The sequence below is a fragment of the Peromyscus eremicus genome, chromosome 3 (assembly GCF_949786415.1).
Source record: "Peromyscus eremicus chromosome 3, PerEre_H2_v1, whole genome shotgun sequence".
NCBI lineage: Eukaryota > Metazoa > Chordata > Mammalia > Rodentia > Cricetidae > Peromyscus > Peromyscus eremicus.
Genome location: NC_081418.1, coordinates 50,836,440 through 50,857,757, shown reverse-complemented (window position 1 = coordinate 50,857,757; position 21,318 = coordinate 50,836,440). Strand labels below are relative to the sequence as shown.

The 21,318-nt window shown below is 42.7% G+C and overlaps 2 protein-coding genes across 5 annotated transcripts in view; one reads left to right on the top strand and one right to left on the bottom strand.

Moving 5' to 3' along the window:
- Nucleotides 1–321, top strand: part of Braf (B-Raf proto-oncogene, serine/threonine kinase) — a 132,629-nt gene extending 132,308 nt beyond the window's left edge. For all 4 annotated transcript variants that reach the window (XM_059257621.1, XM_059257622.1, XM_059257619.1 and 1 more), the window contains one exon: nt 173–321. In XM_059257621.1, the coding sequence (XP_059113604.1) occupies nt 173–195 (23 nt within the window). In that variant the 3' untranslated portion in view covers nt 196–321. The remainder of the gene's footprint in view (nt 1–172) is intronic.
- Nucleotides 322–12,034: 11,713 nt separating this feature from the next.
- Ndufb2 (NADH:ubiquinone oxidoreductase subunit B2) lies at nt 12,035–19,741 on the bottom strand. The gene is made up of 4 exons (XM_059257618.1): nt 19,573–19,741; nt 15,907–16,051; nt 13,099–13,199; nt 12,035–12,110 (listed from the first exon to the last, which is right to left on the bottom strand). The coding sequence occupies exons 1-3, from the start codon at nt 19,668–19,670 to the stop codon at nt 13,125–13,127; spliced, it is 318 nt and encodes a 105-aa protein (XP_059113601.1). The 5' UTR covers nt 19,671–19,741; the 3' UTR covers nt 12,035–12,110; nt 13,099–13,124.
- Between the last annotated feature and the right edge of the window lie 1,577 nt (nt 19,742–21,318).

Genomic DNA, 21,318 nt, shown 5'->3' with positions numbered 1-21,318 from the left:
ACTTGTGTTCTTTTGTGGATTCCAATGAACTGAGGTTTCAACTAGTGACTGTGTTACAAGGTTTGTAATATCTTTAACTAGTCACCTTTCAGTGAAATTGAAGTGAGCCTTTTCTATCTTGAAATTCTTTTGAGATAACTTTTTAAAATCAGCTCTTGTCCTCCCTCCACAGGAGAATTTGCAGCCTTCAAGTAACCACTCCATCATGGCAGCATCTGCTCTTTATTTCTTAAGTCTTGTGTTCATACAGTTTGTTAACATCAAAACACAGTTCTGTTCCTCACATCTTTTTCTAAAAGATACAAAATTTTCAATGCCTAAGCTCGTGTGGAACAGAGTGGAATTTCTTATTCAACAAAAGAGGGAAGAATGTTTTAGGAACCAGAATTCTCTGCTGCCCGTGTTTCTTCAACACAAATGTCACGTGCACACAAGTCTGCCCATTCCCAGGAAGAAAGAGGAGAGACCCTGAATTCTGCCCTTTTGGTGGTCAGGCATGATGGAAAGAATTTGCTGCTGCAGCTTGGGAAATCTGCTATGGAAAGTCTGCCAGTCAACTTTGCCCTGCTAACTACCAGATCAGTTTGTGGCTGGTCATCTGATGGGTCGATTTCAATCACCAAGCATCGTTCTTGCCTGTTCTGGGATGTGTTGTGGAGTGCTTTCCCTATCCACCACCATTAACTTCTGAGGGATGGAGTAAATGCAGCATCCCCTTTGTGTAGCACCTGTTCAGTCCTCACCAAACGTCACAGTGAAGCTCTTTAAATTTCAGTGGAGGGTAAGGGGTGAGGAGAGCCTGTGTTGGGGGCCGAGAAAAGGGGATGCTGCATCTTCTTCCTCATCTCCAGCTCTCTCCCCTCGGGTGGCCTGGCTCCCTGGGCTCTGCCTAAGCACTCAGGCTGGACAGTGCTGGCACACATTGCCTTCTTTCTCACTGGGTCCAGCAATAGAGATGGGGGTTGGGGGATTGCTTCCTCCACAGTGTAGCAAATTCTCAGGAAAATACAGTCCATAGCTTCCTCTCAGCTCTTCCAGTCACCAAATACTTACGTGGCTACCTTGTCCAGGGCACAAAATGCCATGGACAGCATCTAATTAAAAGCCTACAAAACTGCTTACTGACAGTTTTGAATGTGAGAAATTAGTGTAATTTAAATGTAAGGTACAGGTTTTAATTTCTGAGTTTTTGTCTATTTTTATTTTTAATAAAAGAAAATAATTTTCAGGTTTAATTGGAATAAAAGAATACTTCCCACCAGAATATATATCCTGAAAATTATATTTTTGTTAATTGTAAGCAACTTTTAAAGAATGATTATTATCCTTTTCTTTATCTAAAATTATGGGGAGTCTTAGCATAATGAGTTATTTATACTTTTTAAATTAATGGTACTTGCTGGATCCACACTAACATCTTTGCTAACAATCCCATTGTTTCTTCCAACTTAACGCCTACACTACACCCTACATCCTCTTTCTAGTCTTTGATCTATAATATGCAACCTAAAATAAAAATGGTGGTGTCTCCAGTCATTCTCCTTTTTTCCCAAGCCTGGTCTTCAGAAGGTTGGGTAATTTAGTAGCTGAGTTCCCTAGATAGAAATAGAACTGTTAGGGACATTGGAGTTGCAGGAAGGTGTGAGGCCTGTCATCGGTTTTTTATAGAACCCTAAATCTTGTCTTTGCACAGATCAAAAGTATAACCGAGTTACAGCTTCCCTTGGCTTTAAGGGTAATAAATTACCGTAGTAGCAAAGAAAGTGACTGGATATATTAATGGCCAGTACCTCTCTTATCCAGGAATCTTGAATCTTGAATTTAGAAATGCAAATTAAAAGAGATGTACTTAGCAACTACACTATAGCCAAGAACTTGAAAAAAAAATACTATGGAATCTAAAATAAAATGGAATTTTAAATTATTTCAAGTTTCAAATTATAACGATCCCACTATATATTTAAACCTATACAAATAGCTAGATGATTTTTGCTAAAATATCTGTCATCAAAGAAAGGCTATTGAAAATTTTATGAATCCCCATTAATCAGTTAGCAGCAATGCATTTTTAAGTCTTAGATGAGTATCTTAAAAATGTTAGAAACTGAGATGAAAATGATTCATGCTGATATGAAAAATAGCCTCTGCATATGATGTGCCACTCTTTGAAAGGCATTTTTACCCTTTTAAATGCTTTTTAGCATGGCTTTGTTCCCTTTACCCAGGATTAGCTAGAAAGAGATAGGCTTTGGCCGTCAATGTACATTTAGGTCCTGCTGAGGAGTTAGAGCCTCCCAGGCATGCCTTGGTGCAGGGCCACCTCCTTGCTGGAAGAGGGGGCCCAGCAAGCTTAAGGAGGGAGCTTAGCATGTGAGTGGTCTAGACAGAATGCAAAGGGACCCTTCTGACTTTCATTTTAATGTAGGTTGCTATCTCACTTGAAAAGGGAAAGTGGAGTTGATATTAAGTGAAGCTGTGCCCAGAAGCCAGGCTCAGGGGATTGCGGGATGTTTTTAATAGAGATTATAAAAAGTAGAAATAAATATTTAAGCCTTCCTTATTTTCTATCAGATAGGTTTTTCTTGTTTACAAACATGAGAAAGGTTTCCTTTGTGGGTTTTTTCTTTCTTTTTTATGCTTAGACTGCAGATAATCTTGTTGAGCTCCTAAGGAAATACAAGGAAGTCCTTGTTTGTGCAGAGCACTTTATGAGTAATTGTATAGACAGAATGTGGCTGCTTCACTGTCTTGTAAGGCTGGAGCTGTCGGGCCATGAAGTGGTTGCAGTGCTTCCTGAGGTCTGTTTTGTTTGGGTTAGGAGTGAAGTCTTGGAAAGGTTTGAATTGTTTTTATATATGTAGTATTCCTGACGGACCTTTTCACCATTAAGCTACAGGACCCAAACTTTTGACACTGAGATATTATTAACCTCAAAATGTAGTTTATAGAAGGAATTTATGACTAGAGTATCCAGTGTGGTCATTTGTACTTATATGCATCTTCAGCAAATATTCTGTGTAACTGTCAGATTCTGGTTCCTGAACAGCAGCCCATCTCTTAAGTCCATATGTGAGGTCTGGGAGGGCATAATGAGGCATCCTCAAAGATGATCTGATGTAAACTGTATGCTAGATTTATGCTGGTACGGGAGAAGGAATTATATAAAGATGTAATTCAAGACTTCAGCACTGTCAACCAGAAACCTTGTAAATACTTCTCAGTCTTGGTGCAGTCCCACTTCTTTTATCACGTGATGTCTTGTACTTGTCAGGCACTGTCAGAGCTGCTGTTTGTCCCTCTTCAGATCTCACCTGTCCCTACCGCACATCCACCTCCCAGCCTCTTGCAAACCTCAGCATCTAGCTTTAGTTGGAAACACAGTGCAGGGATCAGGTGACCTCTTCAAAAAACTACCTCCTCAGAATGAGGTAATGAACAGTTATTTATTTTAAAGTATGAAAAGTCAGGAGCTCTAGAACATGAAGATGATAGAAGATTTTAACTTTTATGTGTACTTGTAGTTGAGTACTCGTTTTGTCCTAAAGGGCATTATACATTTAAACAGTGATACTGTTGGAAGATTTTTTTTCTTTAAAGGTGTAGCTCAGAGTATTTGTTGTTGGAATTGGTGCCAGAGTCTGTTTAATATATTTCAGAATCTTAACCTTCAGTCAGTTGCATGAAGTTAAATAGTTATGGTAACACTTTGCTAACCATGATATAATTCTACCTTTCAGTAGTAGGTTTGGCAAAACAGTATACCTTCATAGTGAGTTGGCCACAGCTTTGTCACGTGCCCAGATGTTCATCTAAAGAGACTGCCCAGCTAAGAGGGTAGAAGGATGCCCTTTTTATAAGATTCTCTTCTTTGTCTAAGTTGGCATTGTTGTGCTCTAATACCAGCACCTTGACCAGCAGATGTCAGCCAATAAGCTATTTTTAAAACCACAGCCCGAGATGGAAAGGTCACTGAGTAGAAACACCAGGTAGCTTACAGGGGCGAAACAGTGTAGGGAGGCTCGAGAAAAATACCTTGACAATTTGCCAAATGATCTTACTGTGCCTTCATGATGCAATAAAAAGCTAACATTTAGCAGAAACCAGTGATTTATGAAGAGAACAGCCAGTCTGGTTTAACTCAGCTGTGTTAATATTTTTTAGAGTGCAATTTAGACTGCGAAGATAACTGCACTAAAGAGTTTATAGCCAAAATCACATCGAAAAACATGAGAAAATGGTAAATTTTCAATGAACAAAATTATTTTTTTAAAGCACATAATCCCTAGTATAGCCAGAAATATTTACCACATAGAGCAACTAGGTTGAAAATACAGTTCAGTGACATTTCTAGAGAAACTTTTTCTACTCCCATAGGCTCTTCAAAGCATGGAACTTTTATACACAATGTTTGACATTTTAAGATACTGCTGTAGTTTAGTTTTGAAGTAGTGTGTGCTGGGCAGCAATCATGTTCTAACTCAATGAGAAAAAACACATTGTAGATTTGATTTGTTTCCAGAGAAATGCTGCCAACCTAGACACTGAGTGTTCAGAGTTTGAAGTGTAAACTTGCCTCCCAAGACCTGTTTGCAAATGAAGTTGGCTAGTGCTACTGAGTGCTCTGGTACATGGCGAAGACAGGGCTGTCTCTGCAAGTGTCTTTTGTAAAGGGACATTTGAGTAGTAAAAGACTTGGCCAGTGCATATAAACCGGACACTCCATGCTGTGGTTCTTGCATCCTTTCCTCACTAGCCCCAAGAAACTCAATGTTTTCCCCAGTGTGTCCTTTAGCTCTTTCACTCAGATTCCAAGATGAATTGCTGATACCAGAAGGGACTGAAGTGGTTGGTGTATTTGTGGTCCTATTGCTAGCTCTGGTAGAATTGAAGATGCTGGCCAGATGCTTGTTCTGTCAGTACACCAGACAATAATTTAATAGTTTCAGATTAACTTATTTCTACTTCCATTTGGGCAGAGATACTTAAACTGAAATTCAGATCTAATTTTTGTCATTTGAAAGGAAACATTAACAGTTCCTATGAGGTATGTTTGAGGTAGAATCTGAAGTCCTAATTTTTTTTCTTTTCACTGGGGTATGCAGCGAGGGCCTTGTATGCACAGGCAAGGATCCCACCACTGAGCCACATTTATCCACATTTATATAAAATGTTAAGTTAAAACTCTTGCTCATTCTCTCTCTCTCTCTCTCTCTCTCTCTCTCTCTCTCTCTCTCTCTCTCTCTCTCTCTCACTTAGGGACACCTAGTTACCACCTTAGTAAAGTGATAAAGGTGAATCCTTTATTTCAGTCTCAACTCCAACTATCCCTTTTATTAATTACTCAGTCAGTATCACTAAATTGTTTACTTTTATTTAGCCGTTTTGACTAATTGCAGTGATATAACCAGTTGTGCATGAGGACAACAGCCAGTGTGGTGGTGTTTTTTGTTTTGTTTTGTTTTTTTGTGGTGCATTTTTTTGTAGAGAATTCTGTAGATTGAAGTGCTCTTTGAACAGAACTGAAATATATTTATTCTTGTGAGTATCAAAAAATGTTTTGTGCAAATCATTTGCTTTTCCTGGCAGGCCGAGTACATTAGCCAGCACCCGTGACTGCTGGTTCCCATCCACAGTGTACACAGGGGAGACAGACGGGAAGTGTGTAAAGTGTGCTTACAGAGCTGGAATGGGGATGGGAATGATTGATTTAGTCTTATTTTTGCCTTGAAAATCACTGTTGTTTTAAGACCCATGTGTGTTTGGCTGGGCTATGAGTTACATAGGAAGAAACTGCAGACTAGAAAACTCACAGACTAGGCACAAATGGAAGAAAATGGACCAAAATAAGGTAGGGTGACACTTCAATCTGGGACTTATGAAAAAACTAAAGGTGGGAGATGAACTATAGTCACCTGAAATACAATGTAAGAGTGCAATAAATGTGCTTCTTATTCTAAGCTGTGAACTTTTTTTAAGTCATTCCTTTCTAATACATTTAATGTATGTTCCATTGCTGACTAAAACCAGTTATGTGAACATATGCCTTTTTATTCATGTTAATTACCAGTATAAGTGGCTAACCTTGATGTCTTATTTATCTTCATGTTGTATTAGTTTACATACCAGGTATGTGTGTGTATGCTGTACTCTTCCTCCCTTTATTTGAAAACACTTTGGGTCATTTCCTTTGGCCATTCCACAATACAGCATTGGTTTGGCTTCCACGTCACCTTATTTGAAGGACTGTGTCCCAGTAGCAGAATTTATGGTATTCCCATTGTTGGGTGTACTTCTGATCCTTTGCTTCTACAGCACTTGCCTCTCCTAAGATAGTCATACAACTAACTGATCAGGGGATGGACTTCACCACTCATCATGTCTCTTGGATTCTATTAAATAGACCACTCTTTGGCTTTAGACCAGGAAAAAGGAGACAACCCTAGCCATCTACCAAGCCTCACTCTAAATGGTCATATGTACTTCTTGGTCTGAGGACAAGTCTCCAATAAGGGAGAGGAGAGGGAATGCTTCATGTTTGAACTGCAGTGACTTACGGCTCCTGTTTCACCACCCAAACCTATGGCAACTCCTACACATTCCTCTTGTCTGTAATTGCCAGAGGTTTGGGTTTGTCACCTCAGTTCCACTCAAGCATTGAAAAGGTTCTCTGGAGTCTGGGGTGTGCCCAGTGAAAAGAGGGGAACTTTTTCATTATCCACAGACCTCTCTATACCTGCTTTGCAAAAATTATAATGGAGTAACTATTTTTAAAGCTTATTTTTCAATTCATAAGAAAAAGACATTTATTTTCAATCAAATGGATGATGTCTCCCTCTTATCCCGTATTCCTCAATGTTTGCTTGAATTTTTTTTCTTCTCTATACCTACTTCCTATTACTTTAGTTCTTTCCTGCTCAGGTCCCTTCATTTGTACTTTGGAGTTTTTCTCATGTAAATTTGTATAATGGAAAATATTGTTCAGTTTGGATAGAAAGCATGGAGAATTAAATAAAAAGATAGCTGAAAATCAAATTGAAGAACTTTATTTCTGTGTAAAGTTATTTAAAAACTCTGTATTATAAAAAAGGCCAAAAAAGTGCTATGTAATTGATGTGAATATGCGAATACTGCTATAATAAAGATTGACTGCATGGAGAAATCTTAAGATTATTTTCTAGCATTGACATCGAATAATAGTAGTTACTGGCTATTGACAGTCCAAGCTAAAATGCACATTTTGTTTCAAAATATTGTTTGCTGCTTGATGGGTAGAAGTTAAAGTTGGCCAGATTCCTGCATGGTCTAGCCAACTTGTAATAGTCTTTTTATCAAGTTTTGGTGATGACCCTCAAGTATTGTATGACCTTCTGCATCTCTGGCTTAAAGTAACTGTTCTCTGTGTAACCACATACTTGAAAGTATAATTTAAAATTTTAGCTGGGTGGTGGTGGCTCACGCCTTTCATCAGTTGGGAGGCAGAGGTGGGTGGATGTCTGAGTTTGAGGACAGCCAGGGCTACACAGAGAAAACCTGTCTCCAAAAAGAGGCAATGCTGGTGTGTAGAAATTATCTCAATTATCTCAGAACTGTTCAAAAACAAACCTCTGTGACACAGCTTGCAATCACACACTTTCTGTAGTACCAGACTCTACAAACATCTGAAGCTGAACTCGTTTTCAGGGATGGTTCCCGGATGGGCCGACTTTATGTATCTAATTTCAGAATCTTTATTTTGAAAAACACCTGAAATATCTTCAGACAAAACAAACTACCAGACAGTTTCCAGAAAAAAAGATGACTTTAAAACTGCACACCTGGAAACCCTCTAAGAACAGTATAAAAGGACAGAAAAATTGCCAGGAGGGTGCAGGCTTTCAGGGATCTGTTTCTGACCTTTCCACACTACGTGTCTCTCTAACCTAAAGATGCTGTCGGGACTTAGCGTTCTCTGAACTATGGTTTTATCAACTAAAGAAAAAGTTATTCTGTATTTATGAACTTGTTTTCTAAATGACCATTCCTGATTACAAGTTATTGCTGCTTTGCTTTTCAATGTGTCATACATGGAAGTTTTCTATAAAATTTGTCACCAGAATATGGATGTTTTACTTACATTTCAAAATGCTTTTACAAAGAACTCTCCCATGCCAGCTCTTCTGAAAGGGCTGTGGTCATTATACCTTACTGTCTGGGTTATATATAATCTCCCAAACTCACAAAACTAATAGAGAGTCATTAAAAAGAGAATACTAATCCCAAGAAACTCTGAAGGACATGCCTCACCTAAGTCTATGCAGCCAGAACCCAAGATCAGTACACAATGGTGTTGTAATGAAACCATCAGGACAAGATGAAACCTAAATGGAAATGGATGTTTACTTCTCAACAGAGAGTTCACAGAAGAGGATGCTTGCCAGACAATGCTCGACTTAACACTTGTTGTCTTTATCAACCAGGTAAGTCACTGAGAAGTGGAGAAAGTGGAGGCTATTGAGGTAGGTCAGCACAGCAGCTTAGCCTACTGACATTTCCTGGACAGCACACACTTCTATCCTGTAGATGGAAAGATGGCACTGGAAAGCAGAAGAGCCAGCTTGTTCTAGAAAATAGTTTGGGGACAAGTGAAACCAAAATTGTGGGAGGCCTGCCCCCACTTTTTCCCCATGGGTATTCTTGAGCAGGCAGAAACAAGAAATATTTAGATAAAAATAAGAAAGGAGAGAGACAGAAACACAGGACAGCCTCAGGAGGGCCTGGGTCAAAACCCATCAGCCCCTTCTGTCTCTTCTAAAGGGCTTTTTAAAGGAATGCCAAAGGGTAGAACAAAAGACCTCCCCCCAGCACAGCCAAGAGCAGACCATCCTAAACACCTGGTGAGCCAACCCCTAATGCAGCCCTGCTGGATAAAGCAAGCTCAGATCTCACTAGGAAACCTCTGTGGGCTCCCACACAAAATGACATCTGTAGCACACTGCCTTTAATCTCAGCACTTGGGAAGCACAAGCAGGTGGGTCTCTGAGTTCCAAGGCCAGCCTGATCTACAAAGTGAATTCCAGGACAGCCAAGACTACACAGAAAAACCCTGTCTTAAAAAACAAAATGACATGTGTCTTCCTGTAATAGCATTTAACAGGTGTTCTTATATAATGCTTTATCAGCCTTATTATCTACTTGTCTTATTAAAGACGCCATTGGAAACTAGTAAAATTACAGAAGCATACTACACTATTGCCGTGAGTCGTTCCTCATCTTTTGTTTACAAAGACCTAGCTATCTTACCAAGTTTCACCACTTTGGAATACACTTTCAGCACTCATTGAAGCCAGTAAGAGAGCCCCTAAAACTTGCTTGGGTTTTTTGTTTTGTTCTTTGGTTTTGTTTTTGAAGAGAAGTGGCACCACATCTGTAAAAAGTTTACAGCTTAGTCTCCATGTGTGGGGCTTTCCTGTGAAAAATCAGACCCAGCTTAGATAAAATGTTTTAAAAAACATTAATTGCAAACAGTAAATAACTGCTTCTATTTAGTGCAGTGGTTCTCAACCTGGGGGTCAAACAACCCTTTCTCAGGTCACCCAAGACCATTGAAAAACAGATATTTACATTACATCCATAACAGTAGCAAAATACGGTTATGAAGTAGCAACGAAATAATGTCAAGGGGTCAGCATTAGGAAGGTTGAGAACCACTGCTCTAGAGATTATTTCCTTGTGCTAGCCATAGGTCTAAGCTACTTTACAAATAGAGAAATTAAGGCACAAGATTAAAATAAGTACTTTGCCCACACTCAGCAAATAAAAGGTAGGCTTAGGATCAGATCTGGCCAATTTAATTCCAGAGCTTGGGATGCTTTCTCTCTCAAATTGTACACTGAAGCCCATGAGTGGGTTGTAAAACCAGTTTGGGATGTCTCTACTGGCCATGTCTTTTTGTGTTTGGTTTTTCAAGACAGGGTTTCTCTGTGTAGCCCTGGCTGTCCTGGATCTCACTCTGTAGACCAGGCTGGCCTCAAACTCAACAGAGATTCGCCTGCTTCTGCCTCCTGAGCACTGGGATTAAAGGCATACGCCATCAGGCCTGGCTCCACTGGTCATGTTTTAAGTCCACATACTAGAATAAACAGAAAGTACTGTTTGGGAACTTTGAATCATGTATAAAACTAAGATTTGACTGAAGAAGAGTGACTGTACTCATTACAGTTAGAGCCAGACAACTAGGACCTCAGTTTTGGCTTGGCAAATTTCCAACCTATCTACTCAACTCCATCTTATAAAACAGAAATAGTACTGTGAAGATTTAATGAACTAACACATGCTTATAACATCGTCTGGCCTGTGTGACAATCTGCTGTGAGTTTCCATTATATGTCACCATCATATGGCTATATTTAATGTTTCTTTGGGACCCTCTTCCATTTAAATATTTTCTCGTGTACTATACAGCCATGTAGAGGGCATTTCTTTGAGCAGGTTGGGGAGTTGACATTTGGCTTGTATCAGTTTCCCAGCCCAAACATGGAAATGAGGGATTCCAACATTCTTCTAAACAAAAGAATGCATTTCAAGTTTGCTATTAAGCAATTCTTTGCTTCTAAAGAAAAGAACTAAGGGGATTATCCTGCTTAAATTCACTGTTGTAGACCATGTTCTAGGTGGCTTTACGTATAAGGAGTGGAAAGATAAGGAGACCTGGAAAGCACAGCTCACCCTCACACAGATGTGAACACATCGCCCATGGAAGTGCCCCCAGTGCCACAGCTGGGATTACTGTGGTTGCCAGTGAAAAAGACAGCTGTTCTAGTTGTGACCTCTGGAAACTGAAGAAAAAGTAGAAAACTGTATGTTACAGGAAACCCTATCATTCCAGCTCGAAGCCTGCCACAAATTGGTCAAGATACTTACTGTCAAACACAAACGAGCAACCATTACCATCTATTCCCACCCTCTCCTTACTTGTTCACAGCCACAGTAGGCTGTTTCTCAGACGATATTGGTCTTCATCTAGACCTTAATGGGTCACCTTGTTCCTAAACATACTTCCTGTAAATCCTACTTACTCAGGGTACAGTTAAAATGCCTTAGTACATCATCCAAGCTCTGAGCAAATCTCACGAGTACTGACTTACCACCTGTCATTCCTGCTTAAAGCCCTCTAAAAACAGAATCCTTTTGTCTGTGTGATTTTGAGATGGGTACAATCCTCTGGCCTCACTCTCCACAATGCTAAAAGTATAGGTGTGTAAGCCAGGCGGTGGTGACACATGCCTTTAATCCCAGCACTGGGAAGGCAGAGCCAGGCGGATCTCTGTGAGTTCAGGGCCAGCCTGGTCTACAGAGCGAGATCTGGAACAGGCACCAAAACTACACAGAGAAAATCTGTCTCTAGAAAAAAAAAAAAAGAAAAACTATAGGTGTGTAACCCCCAACCCCCACCTCTAATCAATCTTGGCACTGTACTCCCAAGGCTAAGTTGGTCAAAACATAATGAAGTAGTTAGGTCCTCAAGCTATGTTACACCAGACTTTTCTCTGTAGATAGATGAAAATTCTATCTTCATCATAACTGCTATGATGCCACAGAAAGTGAAATACCCTGGAACAAAATTTTGGAAAAAGTAGGAAATCTTACCCTTATCCCCAGTCCTAAGAAATTCCTAGTTAGGCATGGCTTATGAGACTTACAGGAGATTCAGAAAGAATGGACTCTGCTGACCCCTAACCTCTAGGGCAACAAGCAAGCTGCAGCAGCTATACGGTCATATCACCTGTCAACACACATGTAACTAAGGCATGAGCTAAGGAGGAGGCGTGGTACTTAAGTCATGCATAAGCTGGAGTCAGACATAACCTAACCACTCACCAGTGCGTGATGCTAAACAAGAAACTATCTCCGTGTTCCTAAGAGCCTCAAAGAGATAATGGCTACCTACATCATAGGGGACCCACGAGGATGAGCTGAAAGGGCACACACCACTTAGCCCAGCAAGCAGATAGAGAACAGAATGAAGACCAGCTGTCACCAGAAACAACTCAGTTGCTCATCCTTGGCAAACCACTTTAATTTACAACTTTAAATATGAAGGCTGTAATTTCTTGAAACTTCTCACCTTGTTCCTGTAGGGAAAGAAAAGCAAGTTTTAAGAACTATTACATTTACTAATCCAAATCCATAATCTTGTTTATCCAATTATTCAAGCATTTTTTCTTTGGAGCTCTGACTGAATAGCCTTTCAAGAGAAAAGCAAAATCACCCTTCCTAGTCCAGTCATTAAAATGTTAATTCCAAGTAAGAGTAGGGCATGCTTTTACAGCTACAGACCATAAACTCTAACCAACCACTATATTCCAGGAAACAGCACAGAGCTGGTTTCTTTTCTTTTGTCTTGGTTTTCAAAACAGGGTTTCTTTGTGTAGTTCGGGCTGGAACTCACTCTCAGATAAGGCTGACCTCGAACTCACAGATCCACCTGCCTCTGCCTCCCGCGTGTGTTGGGGTTAAAGCCAGGCTGTTTGTTTTTGAGGCAGGGTCTTACCTAGCTCAGGCTGGCCCCAACTCACTCTGCAGTCTTGTTATCTGATTCCTATCCTCTTGCCTCTACCTCTCGAGTGCTGGAATTGCAGGAACAGACCAGCAAGCCTGGGGTTTCGGTTTTGTTGCACTTTGTTTTACACTGGCAACTGAACCCAGAGCCTTGACCATGCAGAATTCATCCATCTTTATTCAATGAATGGATAGCAACCAAAAACTGTAACCTAACTTTAAAAATACTTGTTTTTAATGTACGATCAATAGAAAGAAGGTAATAAAGGGGGTGCAGGCTAGCAATGTGAAAATGGTTAGGCAGAAATTAGATTAAGACCTGTGGCTGTTAGGATATGCATGTTTAAGGCGATCAAGAGTGCAAAACAAGCTGGATGGAGGTGGCGCACGCCTTTAATCCCAGCACTCGGGAGGCAGAGCCAGGCGGATCTTTGTGAGTTCGAGGCCAGCCTGGTCTACAGAGTAAGATCCAGGACAGGCACCAGAACTACCCAGAGAAACCCTGTCTCAAAAAAAAAAAAAAAAAAAAAAATTAAAAACAAGACGTCAGGGCATACTTACTTGTACAGAGTTGAGTTTATGCTCTCTCACTCCTCTTCATCAGGAGGGATCCCCAATTCTTCATCTGTCCACTGTGAAGGATCTGGGTACGAAAAGTGGCCCTGGTGACAACCAGTCAAAAGAAAACAAAGTCAAGAGTTTGTAATAATAAATGCAGCTAATTAAGTTCCAAGATAAATCTTGACTGCAGTAATTACTACAGCCAGCACCTGCCATACATGAGAACTAATCAGTGACTCAACCCACTTCAATCCGCTCATTATACACAGTGGCTTGAAATTTCAGAGGTGGCAGCCTAAGTCATTGAGTATGTTTATGATGAAGAGTAGGAGGAAATGGAGGCCACAGATATACACGCATATATACTCCTTATCTCAGCAATTTCTCATAGTCCTGGCAAAACAAAATGTTTCAAAAGCCTGTAACTCCTACTATGAGATTCGGGAGCCTCAGGTGGAAGCACTCCTGACCTGGAGACCTATCTGGCTGCAATCTTCTACTATCTACATACAGCCTAATACTCCTGACGACCCAACCTCGGTGAAATACAGATGTTTCCAGCAGCTGCAGCCCAAGCAGCTCCCTCCTGAGAAGCAAGGGCACAGAAAAGTTCTAAGAGGACAGAAGCAGAGCATCCTGGTGGTTCTGAACCTATAAAAACCTGTGTGTTGTTTACATTTCCTTATCATGCACGTGGGTATTTGCCTACATGCCTCAGCATACCTTGGACAGTAAGAGGACCGTTAACTTAGGTCAACTTACGGTTCTCCTCCCACCACATGGATTCCAGGATGGAATTCGGGTTGTCAGGCTTGACTAAAGTGCCTTTACTTGCTGAGCCATACTGCCAGCTAAAAACAGTTTTGTTTCTTAAATTATTTAAATTGGAGGATTTTTTTTCACCTATCCTGAAAACAAACCCAAATTTACTAAAATTCAAAGTGTCCTGGACCTATAAATTTCAAGGCCCATCTTTGTTGCTTTTTTTTTTTTTAAGTGCTGGGGATGAGACCATAGGGAACTCATTCATGCTCAACCAACCTCAAGATTTCAGTGTCTTAAAGATGTAATTTCCTAGCAAACAGGAGTCCGAGTCCATGTAAATGTGACAAATGATGGGATAACAGAAAGTCACCACTAACTTCCCTTCCCAAGACAAATTAACTTCTATCTAGTACTCCCCAGTCTGGTTGCTCTGGGCTCAGGAAAGAGAAGAGGATGTTGGACATTTAAAAGAACTTAATGCTGGGTGTGGTGGTGCCTGCCTACTGCTTGGAAGGCAGGGAAGGGAGGATTGGGAGTTAAGGGCCAGTCCTACCTATATGGTTAGTTTGAGGACAGCCTGAGCTACATAATATCTGGCTCAGAACCTGGCAACAACCTAGATGCACCTCAACTGAAGAATGGATAAAGAAAATGTGGTACATTTACACAATGGAGTATTACTCAGCAGTAAAAAATGACATCATGAAATTTGCAGGCAAATGGATAGCACTAGAAAAAAATCATCCTGAGTGAGATAATCCAGACCCAGAAAGACAAACATGGTATGTACTCACTCATAAGTGGATATTAGATGTAAAGCCAAGGATAACCAGACTACAATCCACAGCCCCAGAGAAGCTAGCTAACAAGGAGGACCCTAAGAGGGACACATGGGTTTCCCTGGGAAGGAAAAATAGATGAGATCTCCTGAATTAAACTTGGAGGGGTGGGAATGGGCAAAGGGGAGGAGATGGGAACATGAGGGATCGGGTTGGTCGAGTTGGAGGCCAGACGGAGGGAGGGGGAGAGTAATGAAAGAGATACCTTGATAGAGGGGGGCATTTTAGGGTTAAGCCAAGGAAATTCCCAGGAATCCAGCAATAATGGAGAGGGTGCCTGAACTGGCCACCTACTGTAATCAGATCGGTGACTACTCTGTCATCAGAAAGCCTTCATCCTTAACTGATGGAAGTGGATGCAGAGACCCACAGCCAAGCACTGGGCCGAGCTCTGGGAGTCCTGTTGAAGAGAGGGAGGAGGGAGTGTCTGAGCTGGGGGGGTGGGGTGAAGATCATGACAGGGAAACCCAGAGACAGCTGACCTGAGCTCATGGACTGTGGACTGACAGCTAGGGACCCTGCATGAGACCCATCTAGACCCTCTGCATGTATGTGACAGTTGTGTAGCTTGGTCTGTTTGTGAGGCTCCTAGCAGTGGGATCAGGATCTGTCCCTGGCACACGAGCTGGCTTTTGGGAACCCAATCCCATGCTGGGATGCCTTGCCCAGCCTTGATACAGGGGGAGGAGCTGGGTCCTGCCTCAACTTGACGTGCCATGCTTTGCTGACCCCCAAGGGAGGCCTGCCCCTTTCTGAATGGGGAGTGGATGGGGAGTGAGGTAGACAGGAGGTGGGGGGAGGGAATGGGAAGAGAGGAAGGAAGGGAAACTATGGTTGGTATATAAAATAAATGAAAAATTTAATAAAAAAAAGAAGAAGAAAAATACCTGGCTCAAACAAAAAAATTAAATGTGAAACTTAACCTACAAATGAAGATAAATGTTAACTCACCAATCATAAAAGAATTAATTCTAGCCCCTCTCCCCTACCTGGCGACCTAATGGAAACCATAAATCACAGATCTCCCAAATGTACATCATCACGTAAACAGGTCCAAAAACGACATTTCACTAGGTAACAAGACAATATGGTGGTAAAGGAATACACCTGGACAGACAAAGATATCTACACACAAGCTAAGCTGGCCATGCCATCTCCCTCTCCTGCTCTCAAATCAGGACTAGAACCATTCTCCCACACTTACCAGCACAGCATCCGAGTCATGCCAAAAGCGCCAGAGAATCCAGAACCACATGAGTGAGCTTAAGAACTCAGCCTGGATCACCTGGTTTCGGGTAAGGTGGGGAAACTCCCTGTACTTGGGCGGAATGTGCACACCACCGCCAGCACTAGGAGAAAAAGCAATACAAAAAACGGCGTCTTAGTGCATTTCCAGAGCAGAAAGTCAGCTCAGCTATGAGATGCATCTTTAAAACTGAAGCTAGCACATCGCATCTACACCAAAATACAGACCGACCAGCTCCCGCTTCCTTCCCATACTGGTTTTTCATTTAGCTTGCTTTAAAAATGGGGACCAGGAAAACTGGCTGTACTGACAAGAGACCAATGTATGGTTCATTGTAAACAGCAATATTCCCATGGTTCTTCCCTGCTCTTTTCTCCTAGCAGAGGACATCAAGTGTCTTGCTCAATCACTCTCTACCTCATTCCCTTGAGGTCTTCCACTGAACCTGGGGCTAGAACAGTGGCTAGCAAGGCCCAGGTTCCCTCTGGACTCTGCCCCTACGACACTGGGGTTACGCGTGCAGAAGGCAACTCCTGGCTTGTCCTCTGAGTGCTGGCATTGGAACTCAGGTCCTACAGCTCCTGTTTTTACCCAGTGAACTAACTCTTCAGCCCTGACAGCTGTTGACAAGCTGGGGCTGTTTTGATTATTCTCTTTCATTCTAAAAGACTGCTGGCAGGTATTTATTGAGTATTCACCATGTGCAGGTACCACACTGGACTTATGACCATTAGCTGTTATCTGAATTTTTGTAATTTTTGTAACTTATGCGACAGAAGCAGTGATTCACTGTTTCATAAATTGAACACATGTATTTTGATGACAAAGCCCAAGAATGTTGCCTACAAGCAAATAACCCTATTTTTTCCGTTTTTGTTTTTCATTTTATGAACCAAACAAAGATATAACTCATGTACTGGGGATGTAGCTCGATGGTACAGTGACTGCCTACCATGGGCTCAGTACCCAGTGACACAAAGAACAACAAAAAAACAACCCTTCATCGGGATTCCAATCGTCGTCAAAGCAGCTTGATGATAACGGTCCATTTTTGTGTAATATTCACCCAAGCTATAGCACCTTCATTTGGAAGGCTCTGAATAAAAGCTCAATGGTGTGAGAGGTGACTTTTAATGAGACATCCACTCACCATGGGGCACAGGCTGTCCTTGAACTCACTATTCATCCCAAGTTAGTCTGGAACTCATGATCCTTCTGCCTCTGCCTCTCAAATGCTAAGACTAAAGGAGTGTTATCACCATGCTCTATTCTTTTATAGACAGGATATTCCTGTGTAGCCCAGGCTAGCCTCAAACTCCTCATCCTCTGCCAAAGCCGCCCCAGCACTGGAATCACAGGACTTGCTCACCTATTACTTAAGCCTCTCTCAGGTGTCACTGCTTAATTATTCAAGATCTAGCTGTGCACACCAATATGCTTTATGTAAACAAGCCATACTGGGTAACCCAATGTAACAACAGATTTCCTCATCCACAGACGTTAGCTGCAAACTGGGCATGTAAGCGGCAAGTCAGTAAACTTCATTAAAGTAAGCTTTGCTTCATGCTACGCTTATAGTTCAAACCCATCGTGGCAACTCTACACATCTTGTTATTACAGGAGTGACCTTCTAACTATGATCTATAACAGGGAAGCCACTGATTAGAAAGTATCAGGGCTGGCCTGGAGCATGGTCCATCGCACAAATGATCTTGAACTTCAGATCCACTGCCTCTATCCCTCAAATGCCGGGGTGACAGATCTCTGTCACCTCACCCCCTGCTTTATAGGTGGTTTCTGGGGAAGTGCAGGGGTTCAAACCTATGCTGGGCAGCGAGCACTCTAACAACTAAGCTACATCCCCAGCCCAAAGTGGAGAAAAAAGGGTGTTGAACAAAGGGATGAAAGACAATAATTTTAGGGAGAGAAAAACAATAACTATTATCATGATTAAGAAATGCAAATTTTCGGGCTGGAGAGATGGCTCAGAGGTTAAGAGCACTGGTTGTTCTTCCAGAGAAGAGTTCAATTTCCAGCAACTGGTGCCCTCTATTGGCCTGCAGGCATACATGCAGACAGAACGCTGTATACATAATAAATAAATAAATCTTAAAAAAAGAAAAGAAAAAATGTAAATTTTCAACAAATACCTAGATGACTATGTCATGCTACAAACCAGGCTAAATGCACTGTGGCAAACTAGACACTCTGAAAAGCCTTCCAACTAAAATAAACAACATAGGGGGCTGGAGAGACGGCTCAGCAGTTCTTCCAGGTCTTGAGTTCTATTTGCAGCAACCACATGGTGGCTCACAACTATCTATAATGGGATCTGGCAAAAGGCATACATGCAGATCGAGCAATCATATACATAAAAAAATAGGATGCTAAATGAAATAAAATAAATAAGAAGTCCATTTTCGAGCATTACTAACCAAGCACAAATGCCTGGGAAGCAATTATTGAGGCTGACATTCATAAGGAGTCCATGCAGGCAGCTAGGAGACTCAGGCTCCAACCCAAGACAAGTTGTCTAATCATTAGGCCTCTGAATCAAGCTGTAGTACCATAATAAATAGATGAAAGAGTAATATAATAAACCAACGAGAGCCGGGCGGTGGTGGCGCACGCCTTTAATCCCAGCACTCGGGAGGCAGAGCCAGGCGGATCTCTGTGAGTTCGGAGGCCAGCCTGGGCTACAGAGTGAGTTCCAGGAAAGGTGCAAAGCTACACAGAGAAACCCTGTCTCGAAAAACCAAAAAACAAACAAACAAAAAAACCAACGAGAGAGAAACTGAAACTTGTTTGCACCCCAAACTCTACCTGGGTTGGACCTGTGTAGCCCCAAAACCCAAACTAAAGGCTAAGGACCTAGGCATCCTCCAGATGATAAAAGAATTAAGACTTCAAAAGAACTCTCGACGGATACAAGAGCTCAGTCAAAATTTAAAAAAAAAAAAAAAAAAAAGAGTAGAAAACTCCGGTGGAAGCCCGGCGGTGGTGGCGCACGCCTTTAATCCCAGCACTGGGGGGGGAAGGGGGGGCGCAGAAGCAGGCGGAATTTTATGGTTCGAGGCCAGCTGGGTCTAAATAACGAGTTCCAGGCCAGTCGAGGCTACTTAGAGTGATCGTCTCAAATAAAGCGCCAAATTTTAAAAGTGAAAATGTACCTTACGGTAAAAATAACGGACTTACTACCTTCCTGCCTTAAGGTGTCCCCGTGGCTGCCCAGGACTGTTAGGGAAAATCCTGTTCTCCAAGGCACTCCCCGTCCGGCCCTCACTTGTCTGAGAGCCCATCTCTACCCGTCTCCCTGCGCTCCTGACCTCCACTGCCCGGCTGCACGGAAAGTCTCAGTCCCGAGGACTGTGCGTGGCTGGATTCTTATCCCTCAGGCCCTAGTTCATGCCTTCCCCCGGGATTCCCGTGCCAGCCCATCACCTCCACCCCACCGATCTCGTTAAAGCCACTGTCTCGGTCCAGGCAGACTACAAGACCCAGCATTCCTCCGGGGGCAGCAGAGTGCGCACGCACCCGCCCGGGCGCCAGCCCCAAGGTGACGGCGTCGGGCCAGTGGCGCTGGTGGTTCGAGCCAGCCGAGCCCTCATCCTACCCGACACTCACTGACGGACTCCACCGACTCCAGCCGCCCGCGCGCGGCAGCCCCGGAGCAGACGGCCTCCGATGCGACCGAAAGGCGCCAGCCGCGTCAGCGCAGACATACTAGCCGGGAACGGAGACCGATCTCCAGCCCTCCCACCCCTGATGCGTCACTTCCCCACGTCCCGCCCCGTGACGTCACGACGCCGCCGGTCTCTACCTGGGCGGATGGTGGGCCGCAAGGGTCATGCTCAGGCCTATTGGCGCCTGTGGCGGCTCTAGCTTCTATTTGGCGGACCTTGGAGACTCCGGCCTAACGGGCGGACAGGCTGTCCTTCGGAAGGATCTCGGGCTGTCTCGTGACGCAGCCTGGCAAAGTGCTCCTGTCTGACCTTGCTGCTGCTGCTCCCTGCTTTGGCTCATGTAGGCGGTGCCTTCTGGGTGTCCCTGCCGCTTGGGCCCCATATTAATAGCCTAATTCCTTTCTGAACCATGCCATGTTTGTAAGATCTTTGTTCCAGTATTGTTCTGAAACCTGATGACTAACTGGCAGCCAGGGTGTTAAATCGCAGTACATGGACCGGTGGCAGTGGCATCAGGATCACCTGATGAAGAACCTAACCCTGCAATCTCGGAATAAGTAAGGCCAGGAATAGGGGTGAAGGTTCCTGACTCCTTGATTCTTAGCCAGCACGGGATTCTCAGTTTTGTCTCCTGTTGTTATTATTGCAATAAGCAAGCAGAGAAACGAGGGCGTGAGGGTAGGCCACTTAATACCAGCGACCACCAAGGTGGTAGCAAACCTGAGAACTGACCTCAATTGTAGTAATATTCTGGCAGAAGAAGCTGTAGCACAAATATAAGCACATGTGGAACTGTGTGGCTGCGCTGGTGCACTCACTCGTCCCTTTTCGGGGGAGGGGATCATGACTATTGAAGCTCACCCCCTTAAGGCATACCTTCCTGTTCGGAGCCGCTAGGACTGTAGGGTAGTCTCTGTCATTCCAAACAACTGTCATTCCTCTCTCACTTTAGAGTCCCTTCAAGAAACAAAGGCTCCACTTGCCATTAACAAAATAATCCTCCTGCCTTAGCCGGCTTTTATCTCTCAATATTGCCTCTGTCCAAACTCCAACCCTCTATGACTCACTCCTAAGATCCCCAAATGGTTGAGGTGTGAGAAACGGTTGTTTTTTTTTTTTTCTATAAAAGGTGGTTAGCACAGGAAGAGCCAATACTCCAAACATCTCCACCTTGTAAAATCTTTTAATCATCTGGGAAACCTGTTTACACAGAGGCCTTTCATTCTGGGAACTTGATGACAGCTACTGACCCCTTGCCTCCTTCCTTTGCATCTCTTAGGAATTAGCCAACCATGGCAGACTGTGAGGTTAATCTTTCCCCAAGAGGCAAAGTTATCACCTGTGTTAGAATTACAAGTGAACTTCCTGCCATACTGTACTTGCGAGGCCAGTTTAGGTTATGCACATTCTTTTTACAAAAAGGCATTGCCTTGCAGGGTTACTTTTGCTATGTTCTAGTGAGTTTTTGGTTTTTGGTTTTGTCTTGTTTTGGTGACATTGAGAATACTGTTTCCAACAAGGTCTTCCCTGGTACATTATAGTTTGGATTTGTATGTTTTCAGAATATGCAGTTTTAAGTTATGACATCAGCCTGCCAAGCTCACACTTTGGAGAATCGCTATGGTGTTTCAAATTCAAGAGTCTAATATGGGAATAGATACTTATCAAGGATAGACCTGAATTTAGT

Coding starts and splice junctions, on each gene's coding strand:
- Ndufb2 (XM_059257618.1), bottom strand. CDS start 19,670: ATGTCTGCGCTGACGCGGCTGGCGCCTTTCGGTCGCATCGGAGGCCGT. Junction 16,052..19,572: donor GGAGTCGGTGGAGTCCGTCA/GTGAGTGTCGGG, acceptor TTTTTCTCCTAG/TGCTGGCGGTGGTGTGCACA. Junction 13,200..15,906: donor ATGACTCGGATGCTGTGCTG/GTAAGTGTGGGA, acceptor GGTTGTCACCAG/GGCCACTTTTCGTACCCAGA.